At 44.6% G+C, this 19,240-nt stretch overlaps 1 protein-coding gene across 1 annotated transcript in view; it reads left to right on the top strand.

Annotated features, from left to right (window-relative positions):
• The first annotated feature begins 4,640 nt into the window (after positions 1–4,640).
• The window catches only part of LOC135909244 (igLON family member 5-like), a 351,641-nt gene continuing 337,041 nt past the window's right edge, over positions 4,641–19,240 (top strand). Inside the window, exon 1 of the mRNA XM_065441117.1 lies at positions 4,641–5,246. Within this exon, the coding sequence (XP_065297189.1) occupies positions 5,108–5,246 (139 nt within the window). The 5' untranslated portion in view covers positions 4,641–5,107. The remainder of the gene's footprint in view (positions 5,247–19,240) is intronic.

Raw genomic sequence — 19,240 nt, 5'->3', positions numbered from 1 at the left:
TTTGTTCCCTCTACAGGACAACGATTCTCGTTTCGTCTTGAGCGAGCGACATCATCTACTTCAGCGGAGCTCTATGGCATTAAGGAGGCCCTTGTGTATATACTTCGACAGCAGCCGACAAAGACATGGGTGATATTCACAGACTCAAAAGCAGCCCTACAAAGTATATGGAACAGGCACAAGCGTTGCAGTAATCAACCAGCAGCATTTGACATTGCTTATCTTCACCACAGGGCTAAGATTGCTGGGCATTGCATAAAGTTCCAGTGGATACCTGGCCATGCCGGCATTTCGGGAAATGAAAGAGCGGACGAAGCTGCCAGAAATGGACTCCAATACCGCAAATTCAGAAGAACATATTTTACAAAAGCCGACGCTTCAACCATGGCAAAAAAATATGCCTATCAAGAAAAAGACCGCATCTTGAATCTGCCGCTTCACCAAGACAACTTCCTACGTTACATTGACCCAGAAATGAGACCGAAAATTCCACGACCACTTCCTCGACACTTAGAGACATTGTACCATCGTCTTCGACTGAACGTGGCATACACGAACAATTATCTGTACCGCATAGGACTTACCACTAGCCCATACTGTGATAACTGTCGGAACTTAGAGACAATTGAGCACGTATTACTAGAATGCCCCGCGTACCGCGACGAGAGACAATTTTTTGAGCACCAAATGGACATGATTTGCCCCGAACCGTTAACGTTACCGACCATCTTAGGTCCTATGCCCGGCCCTTCGAAACAGCGACGGGTTTTGGATTTATTGTTCAAATACCTGACAGAAATTGGTCAAATAGGAAAGCTTTAAGAATTGCATCCTTCCTATACAAAAGCCTAAATTTACCCGCCATGTCACCTGTAAAATTAGTATCAGGTCCAGTCGGACATTTCATATTTATTTTTATCCTTTTTTTTCTACCACTCTTATCTGAAATCTTTTAATCCCATTCCCCATCCCTATACAGAGTAGCATGCCAGCGGTTATATACGCGCCGGCAAAATTCTCTGTTTTTCTAATAAAGAGCCCTCTCTCTCTCTCTCTCTCTCTCACTGCCTTTGAATCTCGCTCAACAAGGGTAGGTTATTGTTTTCTTAGATACACTCATCTCAGTGAGACCCTTCAGTCAAGTGTCAAGTGCTGTGTTTTGTGTACATTGTGTATGTTTGCTGTGAACTTTGCACAACATTTCACTTTCCCCCTATCTATCTGGAGTAGCATGCTAGGCATGTCACCGGGCAAACCTCTCGAGCATCCATTAAATTTCCTCTCTCTATCTCTCTATGTATACATGACCTGCCTCCTAGGTTTTGACCACGGAAAGGTTGAGCAACGCTTCTATCCGAGGTAGCGCGCTAAACTTCGGACACTTTATGATTAGGTGACGGTATAGTAAGACGTGTTTTCTTGTGGTAACCAATGCCAATATAGAGCATGTTTATTCATAAAGAGACCGATGTTTTTATTGCGTTAACATTAGGAGTCTCAAAGTGAAAAATCGTGTATGTGTGGGAAGTATGGGAAGCTGGTCACGTGGCAAACATAGAGAGCGGATGGGAGTGCTTAGAAGAGTGTATATTTCTGTACGTGTATCTAAGCCCGGTAAAAAAAAAAAAAACAAGCTCGACGACAGCTTTTATTGTTACAAGAACACCATCGCTGTATATTTCGATCAAGTTTCTAAGCATTCAGTGCCTAAATAAACGCATGAAAAGCATGTAAAAGCGTATGTCGAAGGGCATTGTTCAGGTTGCCTTAGCGAGCTATTTGCATACGCACTGTGAAGAACTGTCAGCTTGGATTGCAGCACATGTATACGTGCCGTAAAAAGGGATGTGGCGTGTGGAATGTGCATGTCTTATGCAATGAACACTGGTAAACAGTGGTAAAAAGCCTGTTCAGAGTAGAATAGAATAGAGAAACGCAGGCTTTCGTTGCCCTTATCAGAGGCAAATATCTTGCGCAGGTTTAATGTAACCCAATCTTGCTTCAGCAGAGCTGCTTAAATTAAATTGGGGGGTTTACCATCCAGAGACAGCGCAATAGGTTATGAGGGAAGCCATGGTGATGAGCTAAGGATCAATTTTCACTTCTTAGAGTTCTTTAAGGCGCGCCAAATGCCTGGCACATGAGCGTTCTTGCATTACAACACCATAAGAGCGCGGTTGCCGTGAACGGAAATCGAGCTCGGGAACTCGTGCTCAGCCACATAACACCATACGCACTTAGCCACTGCGGCGAGCGACAGTGCATGGGCTACAAATTTGCAAAACAGGGGATTTTACTTTATATCGCAAGTAGGTGGTCACACCATGGCCATTAGGAGGCAAAAAAAGGATTCTTCCCGCACAAGAAAAGTACACGTTTTCTAGTTGGTGTACGCTGTTTCTAGAATGTGGGTAAAACCGATAAACAGAGGAGAAGAGAGCTACAATTTATTGCTGCAATTCATTCGCAAGGATTAACAGCTGAGTGCAAGTACACGCTAAACATGCCGAGCACCACGCGCGCCAAATGAAATACGCCAAAGGAGGAAAGGGTGGGGAGCATGGCTTCCAGGGACGGGTGCCATCGTAACTCAGAGCGAGATCATCTGTAAGAGGTGACTGAAGTCAGCATTTACGTGCCCCATATAGGCACCAGAATAGCATCTTGGTTTATGCAATGTTCACCAAAATGCACCATACATACACACACACATATACATACATACATACATACATACATACATACATACATACATACATACATACATACATACATACATACATACATACATACATACATACATACATACATACATACATACATACATACATACATACATACATACATACATACATACATACATACATACATACATACATACTTTTTTACTCCCCGAGATGTATAAGCAGCTATGGCGCTGGCTACCGAGCAGAAGACTAAAGGATCGATATTGTGGCACAGCTACCGCAATCCACTTGCGGCAGAATTCAAGAGCTCTTGTACTGATATTTCTGTGCACGTCAATATCGCTTGGTGGTAAAACCCAACGTTCCAATAGGCATTCTCTCATATCCCAAGTATGACGTTCAGATACGCCAATAGTTCCCCCCCCTCCCCCATCGTCAGCATCGGGGTGGCTCTGTACATGGTAGCAGGATCTAGCATTAGAAAGACAGCACAGTTAAAATAATTTGGTCTGAAACAAACCGCACTTCATTTCCAACAGAAACCAAAGTTTGACTGCGGGCCATTTCATGGAAGATTTGGTTGCATTAATGAGCATCATAGGTGCGTTGTCAATTTCATCAACTGATCCCTGTGGTAGCGTCGATACGATCGGTACGTGAGTTGGAATATCAGTGGCAGTAGTAAGCCGAGCTTTATTCCATTATTTCTTCTGAGCTTCATTTGGCTACCCCTGGCGCGTTCGGCCCCATTTGCATAGAACATCCGATTTGTTGAGGCAACTTAGGTGCTCCCCTCCTATCATTTGACCATTTATTATGCCCTGTTGTACAAGCAGCGATGTGTGCTTGAGAAAGACTTGCGTGACTACTATATGTTTACGGGTGTGATACCGTGATTTATTGCAGAACACACATGAACTCAATAGCACCAGTGTGCTGGTCAAAATGCGATTCCGTGCAAGCCGGTTTCCTGGGGCTTGCATAGCCTGCAGTTCGCGCAATGAGAAGGTCGTTAGCGATAGATTGGTGGCTTGTATTTTTTTTTTTGGCTATGACATTCGCTAAGCTGAGAAATAGAAGGCGGCCTGACAATGACTCAGTAGTGTCAACGGCGTGAGCGTAACGGATTGGATGGATAGGCAAATCAAACCCACTTTTTATATTTACGTTCCGTCGCAGTAAAATCTGCCTTCAATAGCCGTGAATCAGCCCAAATGTGAGGATTCGTTAGAGTGAATGTGGGTGCTGTTAATCGCTTCGAGGCCTAGCCTCCGGACAACAGAATAATTATTTTTCTTTCAGTTGTGTCGCTCTTATCATCCCTAGCTCTGAATGGACAATCCTGGCGATGGTGGCAGCGCTACACGGGGCGAACGAACGATGGATGAAAATAATTAGTTTTGAATAGAACTTATGTATGCCCAAGTCAGTGCATCAGACCGAAGAAAACTGCGTTTATAAGCTTAAACATAAATTTAAAAACGGCGACCCTGCTTACAAACAGGTGTTGCCAATATCTTTCCTAGCAAATTACATGTGTCCGCTCGCGCAGTAAAAGGTGGAACACATAAAATAAAGAAGTGTCAGCTCCTTCTATTTTTATCATTCAGAGATGTTCGCGACTCATGAATCATAGAACAATGCGGACCCGCCGGCGACGACAGCTCGCACAATCACGCGAAAACCCTGTACTTCTTCGAATGCGCGTGCCTTCGGGGGGCCGGCAGTTCCCCAAAGATCCACATTCTGCCACATCTCTTACTCGACGGGACCCGCGGTGTTCTCCCCCCACCAGAGTTCCAACACTGGGTCCTCGCTGGCGCACCACTCTCCCTCCTACAAGCGGCTTCCGCCATTGGCTTTGTGTCAGTCACGTGGCCCGGTGACGTATCAGTCCAGTTGCGTCACACTGCCGCGGCGCGACGCCACCGACGCTCATTTGTCGATCGGGCCTCTTGTCGGTTCCACCGCACGCGGCTCGACTGCCCCTTCGTCCGGGAGCCTCGCACCGCCAGTTACGGCGAAAATTCACCTGCTCTGTTGTTGACTGTGGCCCGTGGTCTGCCGGCGGATTTGAGACGAATGCGGACGACGACCATCGCGGTTTCCGTTTCTCGCAGCCCCGACAGCTCCTACTGACTGCAGTGCAGACAGCGGGGGATTTGAAAAAAAAAAGAAAGAGTGCTCTGTGGCGAAGCCGACTGTGACGCGAGTGTGGTACGCGCGCGCGACAGCGGTGCCTGATTGGATCAGCCCGCTGACTGTGGGACTCTTTTTTTGTTGCTTATTTCTTTTTTGCTGGTGCTAACAAAAAGCATGCTTTTCGGTCCTGGCTGAGTCGCATCGCGAAACACTCTAGTTAGACTACACAATAAACATACTTTGGTGGTGCCGAGGATAGAGAGAAGACGACGAGAAGCATGGATTGTCGTCGTGCCGCAGCAGCGTCCGCAGGCGCCCTGACTGTTCGGACAACGTTCGCCGGTGGATCGCATGCCAGGATTTCGGTCGTCTTCTTTATCGGGACTCTCCTCGGAGTCATCCTGCTCGCCTCACAAGGTCAGTGCAGCTTTGAACATTAGGCGTGACACCACTGTGCGGGTTGTCGTGCCTCAGTTTGCTAAATTGTTTCTGATTACTTTTCAGGTGATCAATACTAATGACCCCATGGGCCTTTGCCGCGGCCTTGGGGCCATAAGTGCACTAGGAGTATTGTTGAGTTCACGAAGCTGTTCTTTCAAAATAACTCAGTCAGCGAAAACCTTTTGCGCATTGATTCTCTGTAGAATCTTTCTAGTCCGAGATTTAGAACACTCTGCTCGCAACTTCCCCTCTAGGAAGGACGTATTTCTTGTGTATGTCATTGGACATTTCATGTAAACTTGTACAATGTTTTGCAGTCATCATGGCATGCTCGCGGTATAAACGTAATGTCTGTTAGAAGCACATCTGGTTAAAAGCGCATGACCAAAGTCTGCTCTGTTAAAGTGCCATTTAAAACGGCTAGTCACCTCTTTCACATGTTATAATCGATTGTATTACACGTATGCAACTTGTGCGTCTTATTGCATCCAAGCTCTACCGGCATCTCTAATCAACGACAAGCGCAAGTCAGTGATGCTACCAATTTACGTGAAAGTTTTATTTGCGTGCGACCACCTTTCTATATAACTGCTGGGGCAATAAAAAAAGCTAAATAAAGAAAAAGGTATACTTGCTTTGACGGTGTAACATGCGCACACGATGGTAGGTCTGGTTTTAAGTGATACCAGAAGACATCATTCATCGAAACTCCTATATTGCTTGTGAGTATAGCCCCTATACTCACAAACAATATAGGAGTTTCGATTACTGGTGTCTTCGAGAATGGCTACGACAGTGCTTTTGATTAATGTGCTGAACTCTGTTTTCAATGTCGCTAATGGTTCTGGGAAAGACATGAATCAATGAACATAACGAAACACTAATGAAAAAAAGAAACAACAGCGAGAGTGCGTATTTTATGCGCATTATTTTAGGCACTGAGGGTAAATTTAGTGTAATGAGAAACATGTGAGGGGGAGTGGATGATCTTTCTTTCGCTCGATGTTGTCGCGTGCAATATAGCAGATCCGGAATGAAATGAGCACTGATTATTGATAATAAACACTGTTGATTGACAGAAAACTGCCAGCCTTGACAGAGTGTGCATGAAAAACAGAACAAAATAAAACTAATTATGGACGGATCGACTGCAGGTAAGAGCTGTTCTAACGCAAGTATCACGCGTTCTTGATCAAATTGGGAAATAGTAATACTGCTTTCTAAATGTACAATAAAGACTCAGCTGCACGTATACACTTACAGTGATAGCTGCCACTATGTGTGCGTCTTCAGTTTTGCGCACCTTCGAAGTTCCCCAAACTAGTGAACAAAGCAACCTAACGAGTGGGAAAATAAAATACTTCCGAACTTGTATTTTTCTTGATGCTGAATAGCATGTATAAATAATTCTTGCTTAAACAGCAAGGCTAAAGTGGCCTAACGTATGCAATTCGGGTCTCGTTCGCTACGTTTATAGAAATACCTCCTGGTTTTGCCATTTTCTGGCAAATTACACACAACGGTCCCCGTGAAAAGAATCCAGTCCTGTGCACTTCATGTTCATACTGAGCTGCCACGACAGCTCTGGTGCGTGTGACGACAAACTTAGGTTTGAAAATGGCCCCTTCTTTTTTTTAGAATGTTATGAACAATTAGGGAATTGACGGTAGTACGATTCCACCCAGTCATACCGCACGTATACGCATAATTAAGGGTCATTGGGCGTTGCAAAAACTGTAACAAAACAAACCAGAGCATGTTATAGCTATATTGCGTCTGCGCACTTTAACGTTCATTTACCCACACGGTACCGATACGCGAACTCTGCGAATGTACGCGTAGGTAAAGAAGCAGGTTCATTTCGTCCTTGCCTCGTAACAATGAACGAGTTCGTCGTACGTTGCCTTTCCATCATGTCGTTTTAGTCTGTTTTTTTTTCTTCCGCTCTTACGCGTACTGATTTAGTTCAAACTTTGCCGCCGCTCTTTTATTATTTGCTTGGTTTAGAGGTAGCTCTTTGTGTCGATGCGACAGAGAAGCAAATGCAGTCTTCTCGAGCACTGAAACGAGTCTGTAATCACTAACTTTGCCAATGCTCTTGTAACTTTATCAGTCGCACTAGTTATCTACAAGTGTTGTCTGTTTACGTGGCACTTCTTTCCCTGCACGTAGAATTTACGTGAAATCAGACATAGCGTCTAAGCATTCACTGGTGCAAAGGCAGTTTATCGCGTTGCGATATGTGGGTCGTGTCCTGTCCCCTACCCCAATACTGAGTAGCAGACTAGCAAATAGTAGTTGAAGCCGACTTCTCCCCTTTTGCTACGAGTACGCATTTGGGCTCGTTGTCTCATTATTACTTGCAGCAAACAGCGCCAAATAACAGAACGGATAGAGGGACCCAGACCACAGCGCTGACTAACCAGCGCTGTGGTCTTTGGTCTCTTCGCCCTGCTGTTTAGCTCTGTTTGCTGCTCGTTCTCCCCTTTTATTTTATAAAATTTTCTCTCGTCTATATCTTTGTATTTCTTCAGCACAATTGTATTTTTACTAGAGATTGAGTATATTTCATTAGTTTCTGCTATGATTTTGCTTTCATGAGGTCACAATACCAAAGCTCAGACGTTTTCATTTCCTGCACTGGATGCGACACCGCTTAGAATATGGCTTTAGATATAACTTTGCGCCTGTAAGATAATAGTGAGGAAAGCAAACGTAGTGAGGTCCCGTGCCGTGAATGACGGCTGGCTGAATCTCACTCGTTCGCTGAAGATACCTACGCAGCATGGATGTATCCTTGCCTATAATAATATTATTTTGCCTATGTTGCAGTATGCCGTAATTATTTGGGACCCATATACTGAGCAAACAATGAAAAGCTAGGTAGACTATAAAAATAGAGAGTGTAATTCATCTAGAACTCATGTAGTGGGATCTCAATCATCACCCTAACAAAGAAAAATTACAGGGTCTCTTAATATATCTCTTAAGGGGTGAACGGCGAAAGCCTCCCCTTCCTCCTCGTATAATTCGTCGCATTAGTAAGCATTTTTAGTCACTTGTAATCAATTGTATTCATTAAAATTCGTCGTTAGACCTATTGGTCATTAGTAATCATTACTAGTCACTACAAGTCATTTCAGTCATTATTAGTAGTCATTTTTACTACTCGTTACTACTCATTACTAGACATTTCTAGTCATTTCTAATCAATTGTGGTCACTACAAGTCATTATTACCCTCTACCAATCTCTATTATAACGTTATCATTCACTAACTGTCACTATCAATCATCTTTAATCTATCTTTAATCTGTCTTTATATGGTGTGATGACGCTTCGGTGGGCACTCCGGCGGTCAGGTCTGCTGACACAAACGTCGCCATGAGCCTAGAAAGGCTTTCGCCTTAAAAGTGGATCCCCATTCATTAGCCACGCTAATCCAATATCTTGACTAAAATTCCTCTATCAGCTAACCAATAGTCATTACAGCATCGGTACTTGAAAGACTCTCACTTATCGAAGCGATTACAATACCAGAAAACTTAATTCTGGAACTATCTAACCCTTGATCGAAAGAAGCAACTACCTGCTGCGGAGCCTGAGCGGCTATTGTCTTGCATTGCTAAGCATGAGCCTGTGGAATCAAATCCATCCGCCGTGGTTGCTCAGTGGCTTTGTTGTTGGGCTGCTGAGAACGAGGTCGCGGGATCGAATCCCGGCCACGGCGGCCGCATTTCGATGGGGGCGAAAACACCCGTGTACTTAGATTTTGGTGCACGTTAAGGAACCCCAGGTGGTCGAAATTTCCGGAGTCCTCCACTACGGCGTGCCCCATAATCAGAAAGTGGTTTTGGCACGTAAAACCTCATAATTTAATTTTTTTTTGGAATCAAATCCTGGCCGCGGTGACCGTATTTCGATGGGGGCATAATCCAAAGACGCCTGTTTTCCTGTGCGTTGTGGGCCGATCTAAAAGATTCCATGGTGGTCAAAATTAATCCGGAGTCCCCACTACGGCATGCATCATAATAAAATCGTGGTTTCGGCCCGTAAGAACCCATGGCTCCTTTCAATTCAAACAAACAACTGTTCTCAATTTCTTACTTCCCACGCGCTATCATCGACTAGAATGACCTTACTAGAAAGTTGTGAACCAAGACAAGTTGCATTATTTCTTGCCTACTTACAGTGATGATATATGTTTTTCTCTGCGCAAAATGACCTGCTTCTCATGTACGCCTTCCTCTTCGTCTTGTTGTATACCTGCCGGCCATGATGTCATCATAGAGATCGCAGCATCTATAAATGAATAAAATAAAATAAAATAATAGGCTGCGTCGTCACCCAGAAGCACTGAACTCCTCTTGCTGCTGTTGCTACGGCATGTTTAGTTATTAGGATTGCAAATTGGGAACGTTGCTAACGATCCATCTTCAACAGCTCCACTTAAGACAGGGACAAGCAAAAGAACCCAGGCCATTTCCTGTCCTTTACTTGGTTCCACATTTATAGCCTTGTAAGAGTACACTGACATTTCCGTGTTACATTTGTCGTTGTATCATAATAACGTATTATTATTATTATTATTATTATTATTATTATTATTATTATTATTATTATTATTATTATTATTATTATTATTATTATTATTAGTATCATCCCAACGACCCTTTTTCGTCTTCACGGTGTACGTTCTATGCTTTGTGACAGTGAACGAGGATACCCGATGCGTTTGAGCAACCGTGCATGACTCGCTGCTAGAATACATGCCTACGCACTTTAGTTTACCCAATAATGCGTTTTCTGCAGGGTCTCCAAGGTGGCTTTGCATGTTAGTGAAGTTTTTCTTGTACACGTACGCAAAGCTTGTTTGGCGTGTCAATAGAATGAAAGAATGGCATCCAAAGTGGCTTTCTGCAAGCCCATGAGGTGGCATGGATACAGGAGTTAGCAACAGAAGTTTAAATAAAGAAGCGCACATGAAACATATATATATATATATATATATATATATATATATATATATATATATTGAAGCGGTCCGCGCTGGACGCATGAAAGAAGACGAAGGAAGGTGCTAGGGGAGAAGTAAAAAGGAAGCAGTTGGAATAAAATGGCGGACGACACCCGTCTCACTTAGATGATGTCATTTCTGTTGCCGTTCTAGTTAGGAACGCTACATTTTGGCGCAGCCGACAGTTTTCGAAGACCAGCGATGCGGGTGACGTTTTTCGTCGACCAGGCGTCATCAGAGTCTGTTGTGTTCACCCGATACCAAGTGCACGGTGAGCCAGCGACGGACCTTCCTCTTGAAGTTAGTTCTACCGCGCTGATCAACGTGGTACTGCAACAAGCTGCAATCAGCCGCCAAGCCCTCGTGCAAACAGGATCGGTGACAGTGAATCTACAACTGCAGACACTGAGCGAACTCGTTCTGGAACCCATACGACGTGGCACCCCCAAAGAGGAAACGCCTGCCGGGAAGGTGAGCCTAGACTTGAGTGTTATGGAACTGCAAAGGAACATTATACAACAGATCGAAATAATGAGAACTTTCGTCCAAGCGCTTAGTCGAGAGCAGTCAGCACGAAGTATTGTTGAACCAGATGTTTTTGAAGGAAAATCGCAAAATGCACACTACTGGCTGTGTTTTTTCGAGTACGCCTGTGACAAGAATCTGTGGCACTCCGACGACACAAAGATTTTGCATATGCGCCGCTATTTGGGCGGTATAGCCAGAAAATGGTATGACGTGCAACTCATGGATTATGGAACAACATGTTGGGAACTGTGGAAAAGCAACTTTTTAGGGGCTTTCGAAGGCAACGCAGTAGAAAGATGGGATGCGGCACTGCGGTTCAGTTATACAGGTGGCTCTCTGCTTGAGTACTGTCTTGAGAAGCGTCGCCTGTTGTATTCTGCAGAACCGAAGCTGTCGTCTTCTGCTGTTGTAGCTTTGATAACGCAAGGGTTGTGTATCGAGATCCGTTGTCATGTCCAGCTCAAAGGTCCAAGAACGTTTGATGACCTTCTGAACTTTCTACAGACCTCAGTGCCAAGAATTACATCGAGAAGACAGCCAGATGGTAGAACAGAGCAACTTGATTCCAATCTAGAGTCGTTGCCGTCAACTGAATGTGAACACAGCTTCATAAACAAATCTCTGGGAAGCGTAAATCATGACTGTGAGGATGGTGAAGAACCAATTACCGCAGTTCACGGCAACCTACTTCCACATAATCTGTCTACCGTGCATCACAAGCCCCAGAAAAAGAGCTTCAGTGAGACAGTATATTTGGTGTCGTCAAGCTTATTGTACGCCCCCATTAAGGTAGATGGCATTGAAGTGAAGGCTCTCGTTGACAGTGGAGCTTCGGTATCTATTATCAACAAGACTCGAGTGGATGCCAGTCGTCTGCACGCTGGTAGAACATTGCGTGTCCAAGCCTACGATGGGTCAGTGACCATGCATAGCGAATGGGTAACCCTGGCTATTGAATTTCAAGGAAATGCTATTACCAGTGACGTATTGGCCATTCCCAATGTCACCTACGATTTTCTTTTGTCCCGTCCAGACATGAAAAAACTTAAGATGAACCTCTATTGGGATGACAAGGTAATGGCCGAAGACACGATAAGAACAGAAGACCCTGGTGAAGAACCTAGTGTATCAAGGCTAATTTTTCACCACGAAGACATCAAGACTAAGTACCCAGAGCTTATATGCATAGGAAGCTACCCTCCAGCAATGAAATCCCATGTCGTTCCTTTCGAGCTCGCAGATAAAACAGTGGTTCGTAGAACCCCCTATAATATGTCCAGAGATAAAAAGGTGTGGCTGAAAAAGGAGTTGCAAGAAATGTTAGACGCAGGTATCATCCGGCCTTCTGTATCCCCATTTGCTTCTCCTATCACTATTGCACTTAAAGAAGACGGGACATTCCGCCTCTGCACAGACTACCGGGCTCTCAATCGTCAAACTGAATTGATACCTTATCCAATGCCGAGAATCGACGACATCATTGACGAAACCGGTGGTTGCCATTGGTTTTCACGAATAGATCTCTGCAAGGGCTTTTGGCAGATTCCACTAAGTGAAGAAACGAAGAAGTACACCGCGTTCATAACCCCATTTGACTTGTTTGAGTACAACCGCCTACCATTTGGTTGGAAAAACTCCCCTGCGTGGTTTCAGAAGATTATGACGGACATTCTGAAACCTTACCTGGGCACATTTTGCAATGTGTACATCGACGACATCATCATCTACTCAAAGACAAAGGACGAACACCGTAGTCATCTTTCAAAAGTTCTTCATGCCCTCAGTCTTGCCCAACTCAAAGTCAACTTCAAGAAAAGTGCGTTCTTTCAAGATACCGTAGTATTTCTTGGCAGGGTGTTTGATGGACAGACTAAAAGCACCAAGCAAGAATCGGTAGAGAGAATCTTCAAGCTGGTAAAGCCTTATGATGTGCACTCCCTGCGCGTTTTTCTTGGCCTTGCAGGACACTTCCGGGCGTTTATCAAAGACTACGCACTGAGAACAAGGTGCCTCACACGTTTAACTCAGAAAGACGTGCCTTTTCATTGGGACGAGAAGTGCGAAGCTGTCTATCGTGAGCTTGTAAAACTAATATCGTCGGACCCCATCTTGCGAATACCGGATTTTTCCTTGCCTTTCGTGCTGAACACGGACGCATCACATTATGCTACCGGTGCAGTTCTATACCAGAAGCCATCCAAACAAGCTGATCAAACCAAACACTACGTCGTGGGGTACTACAGCTATACCCTGAAACCCGCCGAAATCAATTACTGTACCACAGAAAAGGAAGCTCTGGCCGTCTTAAAAGCTGTGCAGTACTTTCGTACTTACCTGGAAGGTGCCAAATTCATACTTTTCACGGACCATCAAGCATTGACTCAACTTCTGAGCATGGCCCAGCCAAGAGGCCGCATTGCTAGATGGGTGAACTATCTGCAACAATTTGATTTCGTAATTTCGCACCGTCCTGGCCCACTCCTCACTGACGCTGACGCACTATCAAGATTACTTGTACAGGAATCAAGCAATAATCCAGATACAATCAATCATATTAAGCTATGGGAAGGTACAGAAGAGCTCCAGTTTATCAATGGAAGGTATCACGTACCACCAACTATGATTCCAAGGATTCTTCATCTATACCACGACACCCCTGAATCGGGTGGACATGATGGCTTCTGGCGCACTTATAAGAAATTGCTCATGAGATTCACATGGCCGGGCATGAAAAACGACATCAGCCATTACATCCGCACATGCCACCTCTGCCAGGTGAACAAAGTTAAATTCAAGCAATCGACAGACGTTATGACAAACCCTGAATATTCAAGCATCCCGTTCGAAGTAATTCATTTGGACTTCGCGGAGCTCAAAAAGAAGGGGGAAGGAGTCAAGCGAACGCAAGCTTTCTTGCTCTCCATAGATGAGTGCACACGGACGATTGCGGCTAAAGCTGGCAAAGAAGACGCAAACAGCGTAATAGACCTCCTCAAAGCTGAGTGTTTTAAACACACAAAGACGCTCGTCTGCGACAACGGGCCGGCTTTTCGGAGTGCCAAATTATCAAAGTGGGCCCAGGAGCACGGCATCATGATAAAGTATTCTTCTCCATACCACCCGGCAGCAAACGGCCTAGCGGAACGTGCCATACGAGACATCAAACAGTATCTGAAGATGTATCCAGACTTTGCCGGTGGCTGGAAGTGCTGTCTCGAGGCCGCTGTGAAGCATCACAACAGATCATACACCACGAGTTTAGGCTGCAGCCCTCATTTTGTAACTTCAGGTACAGCGCCCATACTTCCTGCAGATCGTGAGCTAGGTCTCCTAGAGAACCTCGAACTTGCGGAAGTAAGGAAAACTGTCAAAGAACAGGAGATCTACAAGCGCCGCATGAAGCGAAACTTTGATAAAAGACACAGTAGCGAGATACCGGACATACAGCCTGGAGACTATGTCCTTGTAAGGAAAGGAGCTGTGCCCTCAAATTCAAAATATTGCGGACCATTTCAAGTTATTAAGACTGCATGCCAGCATGGAATATTGAAGAATGTCTGGTACGCCGGAGCCTCGGGCCAAACGGAGTGCGCCGCTATTGGAAACGTATTCAAGTATTACCCCAGGAGGTGTAATTAAAAGAAATCCGGAAGAGTGAAGCGGTCTGCGCTGGACGCATGAAAGAAGACGAAGGAAGGTGCTAGGGGAGAAGTAAAAAGGAAGAAGTTGGAATAAAATGGCGGACGACACCCGTCTCACTTAGATGATGTCATTTCTGTTGCCGTTCTAGTTAGGAACGCTACATATATATATATATATATATATATATATATATATATATATATATATATATATATATATATATATATATATATATATATATATATATGTATAGAGAGAGAGAGAGAGAGAGAGAGAGAGAGAGAGAGAGAAAAGGCAGGGAGCTTAACAGGATGCGAGTTTCTCGTTTGCTACCCTGAACTGTTGAAACACCTAAGAGAGAGAGAAAGGAAAGGAAAGGGAAGGCCGGGATGTCAACCAGACGAGCGTCCGGTTTGCTACCCTTCACTAAGCGAAACGGAAAGGCACGCAGAAAGAGAAAAAGAGAGAGAGAATGAAAGAGAGAGTGCACGTGGGAGGGATGCACAAGGCTATAAGCGGTCTCTTAAACCGGTGCACTTCAAGTAGTGCACTAAAGCACGAATCCTTCACTTTTTGTGCCAGAGATGAATGTGGCCGCGGTCTGAGTATCCTTGATTTAGAACATTATTTCAATCTAACGTGCCACTAAACAGAGCTGTGTCTTTTCTTTTGTATTGAATTTTCCTTCACACTTGTAGTTTGCGTATAACGCAATGATCCCAGCCAAGCCACTTTTCGACACAGATAGAAGCAGTGCATTTGAATAAAAGTTAGTAAAGATTGAAAGCTTAAATGCAGATGTCATGTGAAATAGGGCATCGAATCAATGTTAGCACTAAACTCTGTGGTCGCTTCCATTACACATTATTTGTAACAAACTGCTGAAGTCTGATAGGCCTTTCCACCATAGCGACAAGAGGCGCTTATGTAACATTTAGCCTGATGCCGCACGTTGAGATAAAGGAGCTTGCAAGGCAAGGCGACGGAAGCAACTGCTGCTCGCGAGGACGCAAAATACGAATCATCGGTGCTTATGCTTCTACCCAATGTTGTGGGAAAAAGTTGTTACTCAAGTCTGACACTGCAGATATTGAAATAAAAGAGAGAGAGAGCAATAATAATTTATTTCTTCATCGTAGTGGTAAGCAGTACAAGACTCGAGTAGAATCTCGAATCTCCAGGGTGCGTCAGATATTTGCTAAACAGAGTGGCTCGAGAGATTACAGAGGAACGCATAGCGCTGCCCCTGAAACGGGAACAGGGTGAAAGGATAGAAAGGTTTTAGGTGCCACCCAGCGTTGAGCACTATCAAGTTACTCGCTCGCAAGCCATAAGCACACGGAATCACACAAGCAAAACTGTTGATCGGAGCAACACAAGGTATCCACGTTGTACAAGAAAGTAAAGAAAGAGAAAGAAAGGAGAGCGGAGGCCTTTTAGTGGAAAATGCTGAGAGTTAGAAAACAGAAAGTGTTTTGTCGCTCCGAACAGCGTATCCGATTGCTTCGCGCACGTAATAGGAGCCTTGCACGCCAAGAGGAATTCAAATAAAGACAAAAAGAGGCAGGCTGAAGGGCAGCACGACAGTGTATTCGGCAGATTACGTGGTTTATTGAATTTATGAGTCGTGCAAATGTGGTATAATAATCTTGATGGTGTTTAAGTCCCTTACGTAAGAAAATAAGGAGTTTCGGCACATGAACAGAATAAAGCACGGAACGGCAGCTTTGTGTACGGCCACGATAACGAAGCGGCATGGAAGAAAATTAATCATGTTATCTATTGTCTTATGTGCATGTTATGCCCAATTGTTCTGACAGCTGGCTGTCCGAGAGCGATATTAGCTTATTAAGTGAAACTTTCCTTGGCTATGTCACCCGATTTCGCATTGATGTTGTCCAGTAAACTGGGCTGATACGAGATACAGGGTGATAAAAATAAGTTTGTCCTAATACAAGCAGACTACATGTATGCGTCATCGCAAGGGCATTAATGTGGTTTGTAACGCGGATCTATACTGAACGTATTGTTACCAGACAATTGTCCTGCGGATATAAAAGGAGATGTTGAAGCGTAAAACAGACAAGAGGGTGACGGAGTGAGGTCTACCGTCCACTATCTTTGTGTTCGTGCCTCACTTTTAGTGTCCTTTTACATAGCGTAAGTAAACCCCCTTTTTTGTAGATCTCCCCGAAATATCTTGGTAGAGGCGCAAAGTACTTCACGAGCACATCACGCAACTTCGCAGCGGACATCTTGTGGGCTATTAGACATGTCGACTGAGAGCTCCACCGGTTCGGCTTCGGCTACCACTACACCGATTGTCTTGACCCAACCCCGAGACCCTGGCCCTTCTGCGGCACTGACACCAAGGACGTCGACGACGGGCTAATCGACTATGAAAGAGCTAGCAGAACAACCGACGGGACCCGACTGCAATGCTAGTTGACGTCATGGGAACGGCCCGTGTTTGGTTCCAAACACAGGAGGAGGAATTGACGGTTGGAAAACCTGCAAGCAATAACAGCAGGAGCTCTTTGGAAAGCCAGCTGGACTCCAGCGAGCAGCCAAGAAGGAACATTCGTGCCGGGCCCAAACATCTGCATAACCGTACGTCGTGTACATTCAACATCTATTAGCACGCTGTCGGCGGGTTGACGACGAGATCCTGAAGCTGATAAAGTCAGCTACATTCTTAATGGCATCGCCAACGACGCCTTTCATTTATTTATTAGTATACCCTCAAGACCCAGTGGGCGTTACAGAGGGGGTGGGTACAATGCAAATACAAAACAAAACAACAAAAGCAATTTACAGGGAAAAAAAAAACCTGTTTGCAGCTAGTAAGTATTCAGTAACTGCAGACCTGAACAACGCTTGGTCCTCAGTGGCAGCGATGAAGGGGGAAGATGTTCCACTCTCTACTTGTCTTCAGAAGAAAAGAATGTTAAAGGAGATTAGTACGGCACAAAGGGACGGCTACTTTATTTGTGTGGTCAACACGTGATGAAAAGTAAGCAGGTTCTGAGATGAGTTCCTGTCGAAGTACTTGATTATGAAAGAAAATTTTATGAAAAAGCAAGAGGCGGGAAATCGTTCTTCTCGTTACCAGGCCTGGAAGGGTAAGAGTGGATTTCACCAAGGTGACACTGGCAGTACGAGCAAAATTATTGAGTATAAATCGAGCTGAATGGTTCTGGACCGATTCTAATGTGTCAATTAGTGGCTTACTCGTATACAACGATTTCTCAAGCATTTGATGCGCTCCAGAAATCCGATGTGAGTGATGGGTTTGATGCGTCTGTACACTGTCTACAATGAGAAAGGGAGCCTTCAATGTATCCACACAATGTTACGAACCTTCATAATGCTATTCTCGAAGGAACTGTGCAGCTAAACACACAGGCCACAAATACCGCTTAGAACTGCGCAGCTTTGTTCGCAGGAAATTAACTTCTTGTGTTAGAGCAGGAGTAGCTCGTGGGTGCGTTTTTTCTATCATATATAGCAAGCTCGTATACAACCAAGTCATCATAAAACTGTCAATTCAACAGCAGCGCACTTGTTCACACTTAGACGAGAGAGAGAATAAATGCCTCCTTTCTATAAGCGAAGCTCTAGAGAGGCGTCATCATTCAAGAATGCCTTAAGCTCGGGCCGCGTCGTGGGCCCTCGCAATCAGCCGTTGCTGATGATCGAGGTCGGAGCTGGCCAGGGCTCTCTTCCAACGCTCGTTGGTGAGATAAAGGGTCGGAGGGTGCAGCAGTGCCTGTCTGCAACTCCCTACCATCTACCTAAGGGACTCGAGTTCTGCGCAGAAGCGCCAAGCTCGTGTATATAGAAGTCATCCTAAAACTATCAGTTCAACAACAGCGCACTTATTGAGACCTAGACGACTCTTAACTCACATTCACACACGAGCGCTGAACTGCAACTGCGCAGGAGTGAAGTTCTGCGCTAGTGTGCGATTTATAGTTAATCTGGCTGAACAAGGGCGCTGCGGTTGAATCGATAATGGACAAAGAGCTAGCTCACCAATACCTCCTGAGCAAGTTTATCATAAAACGACTTTGTACCCCAGCTCTTATTTAAAAAATTCTTTGGTATTCTGAACTATTTTTGGTGCACTGACCAGTCTTTATGACTGAGCTTAGCTATATAATGACGTCATACTCAAATACCAGCTTGGGTTACCCCTGCGTATAGGTATCGCTTAGTTGGAGGTAAGATTCGAGGTCATCTAGAAGAAAGTTCCTTGAGCCGTGGAGTCGAATATGATCATGAAAATGTCACTCATTCTTAAAAGTGTGACAGCATCAACAGCTTCATCGCCTACGTTCATGTCTTGCGTATATAGGCAGAGCTACAGCATTCACAGTTCACGCCTCTCTATGTCTTGGCATCCATCATTAGAACTAATCATCATCATCATCATAATCATCATCATCATCATCATCATTAGCCTATTTTATGTCCACTGCAGGGCGAAGGCCTCTCCCCGCGATCTCCAATTACCCCTGTCCTGCGCCATCCGATTTCAACTAGCACCTGCAAATTTCCTGATTTCGTCACACCACCTAGTCTTCTGTCGTCCTATACTGCGCTTCCCTTCTCTTGGTACCCACTCTATCACACTAAAGGTCCAATGGATATCTAATGTGTGCGTTACATGACCTTCCCAGCACAATTTTTTTCTCCTAATGTCTATTAGAATTAGGAGACCAATGCAGCAGCATAAATTGCAATTTTACTCTTACGAATATATGATCTTTGTTTGAAATCCA

Source organism: Dermacentor albipictus, chromosome 1 (assembly GCF_038994185.2).
Source record: "Dermacentor albipictus isolate Rhodes 1998 colony chromosome 1, USDA_Dalb.pri_finalv2, whole genome shotgun sequence".
Taxonomy (NCBI): Eukaryota; Metazoa; Arthropoda; class Arachnida; order Ixodida; family Ixodidae; genus Dermacentor; species Dermacentor albipictus.
Note: the sequence above shows the minus strand (reverse complement) of the source record. Positions and strands in the feature narration are given on the sequence as shown.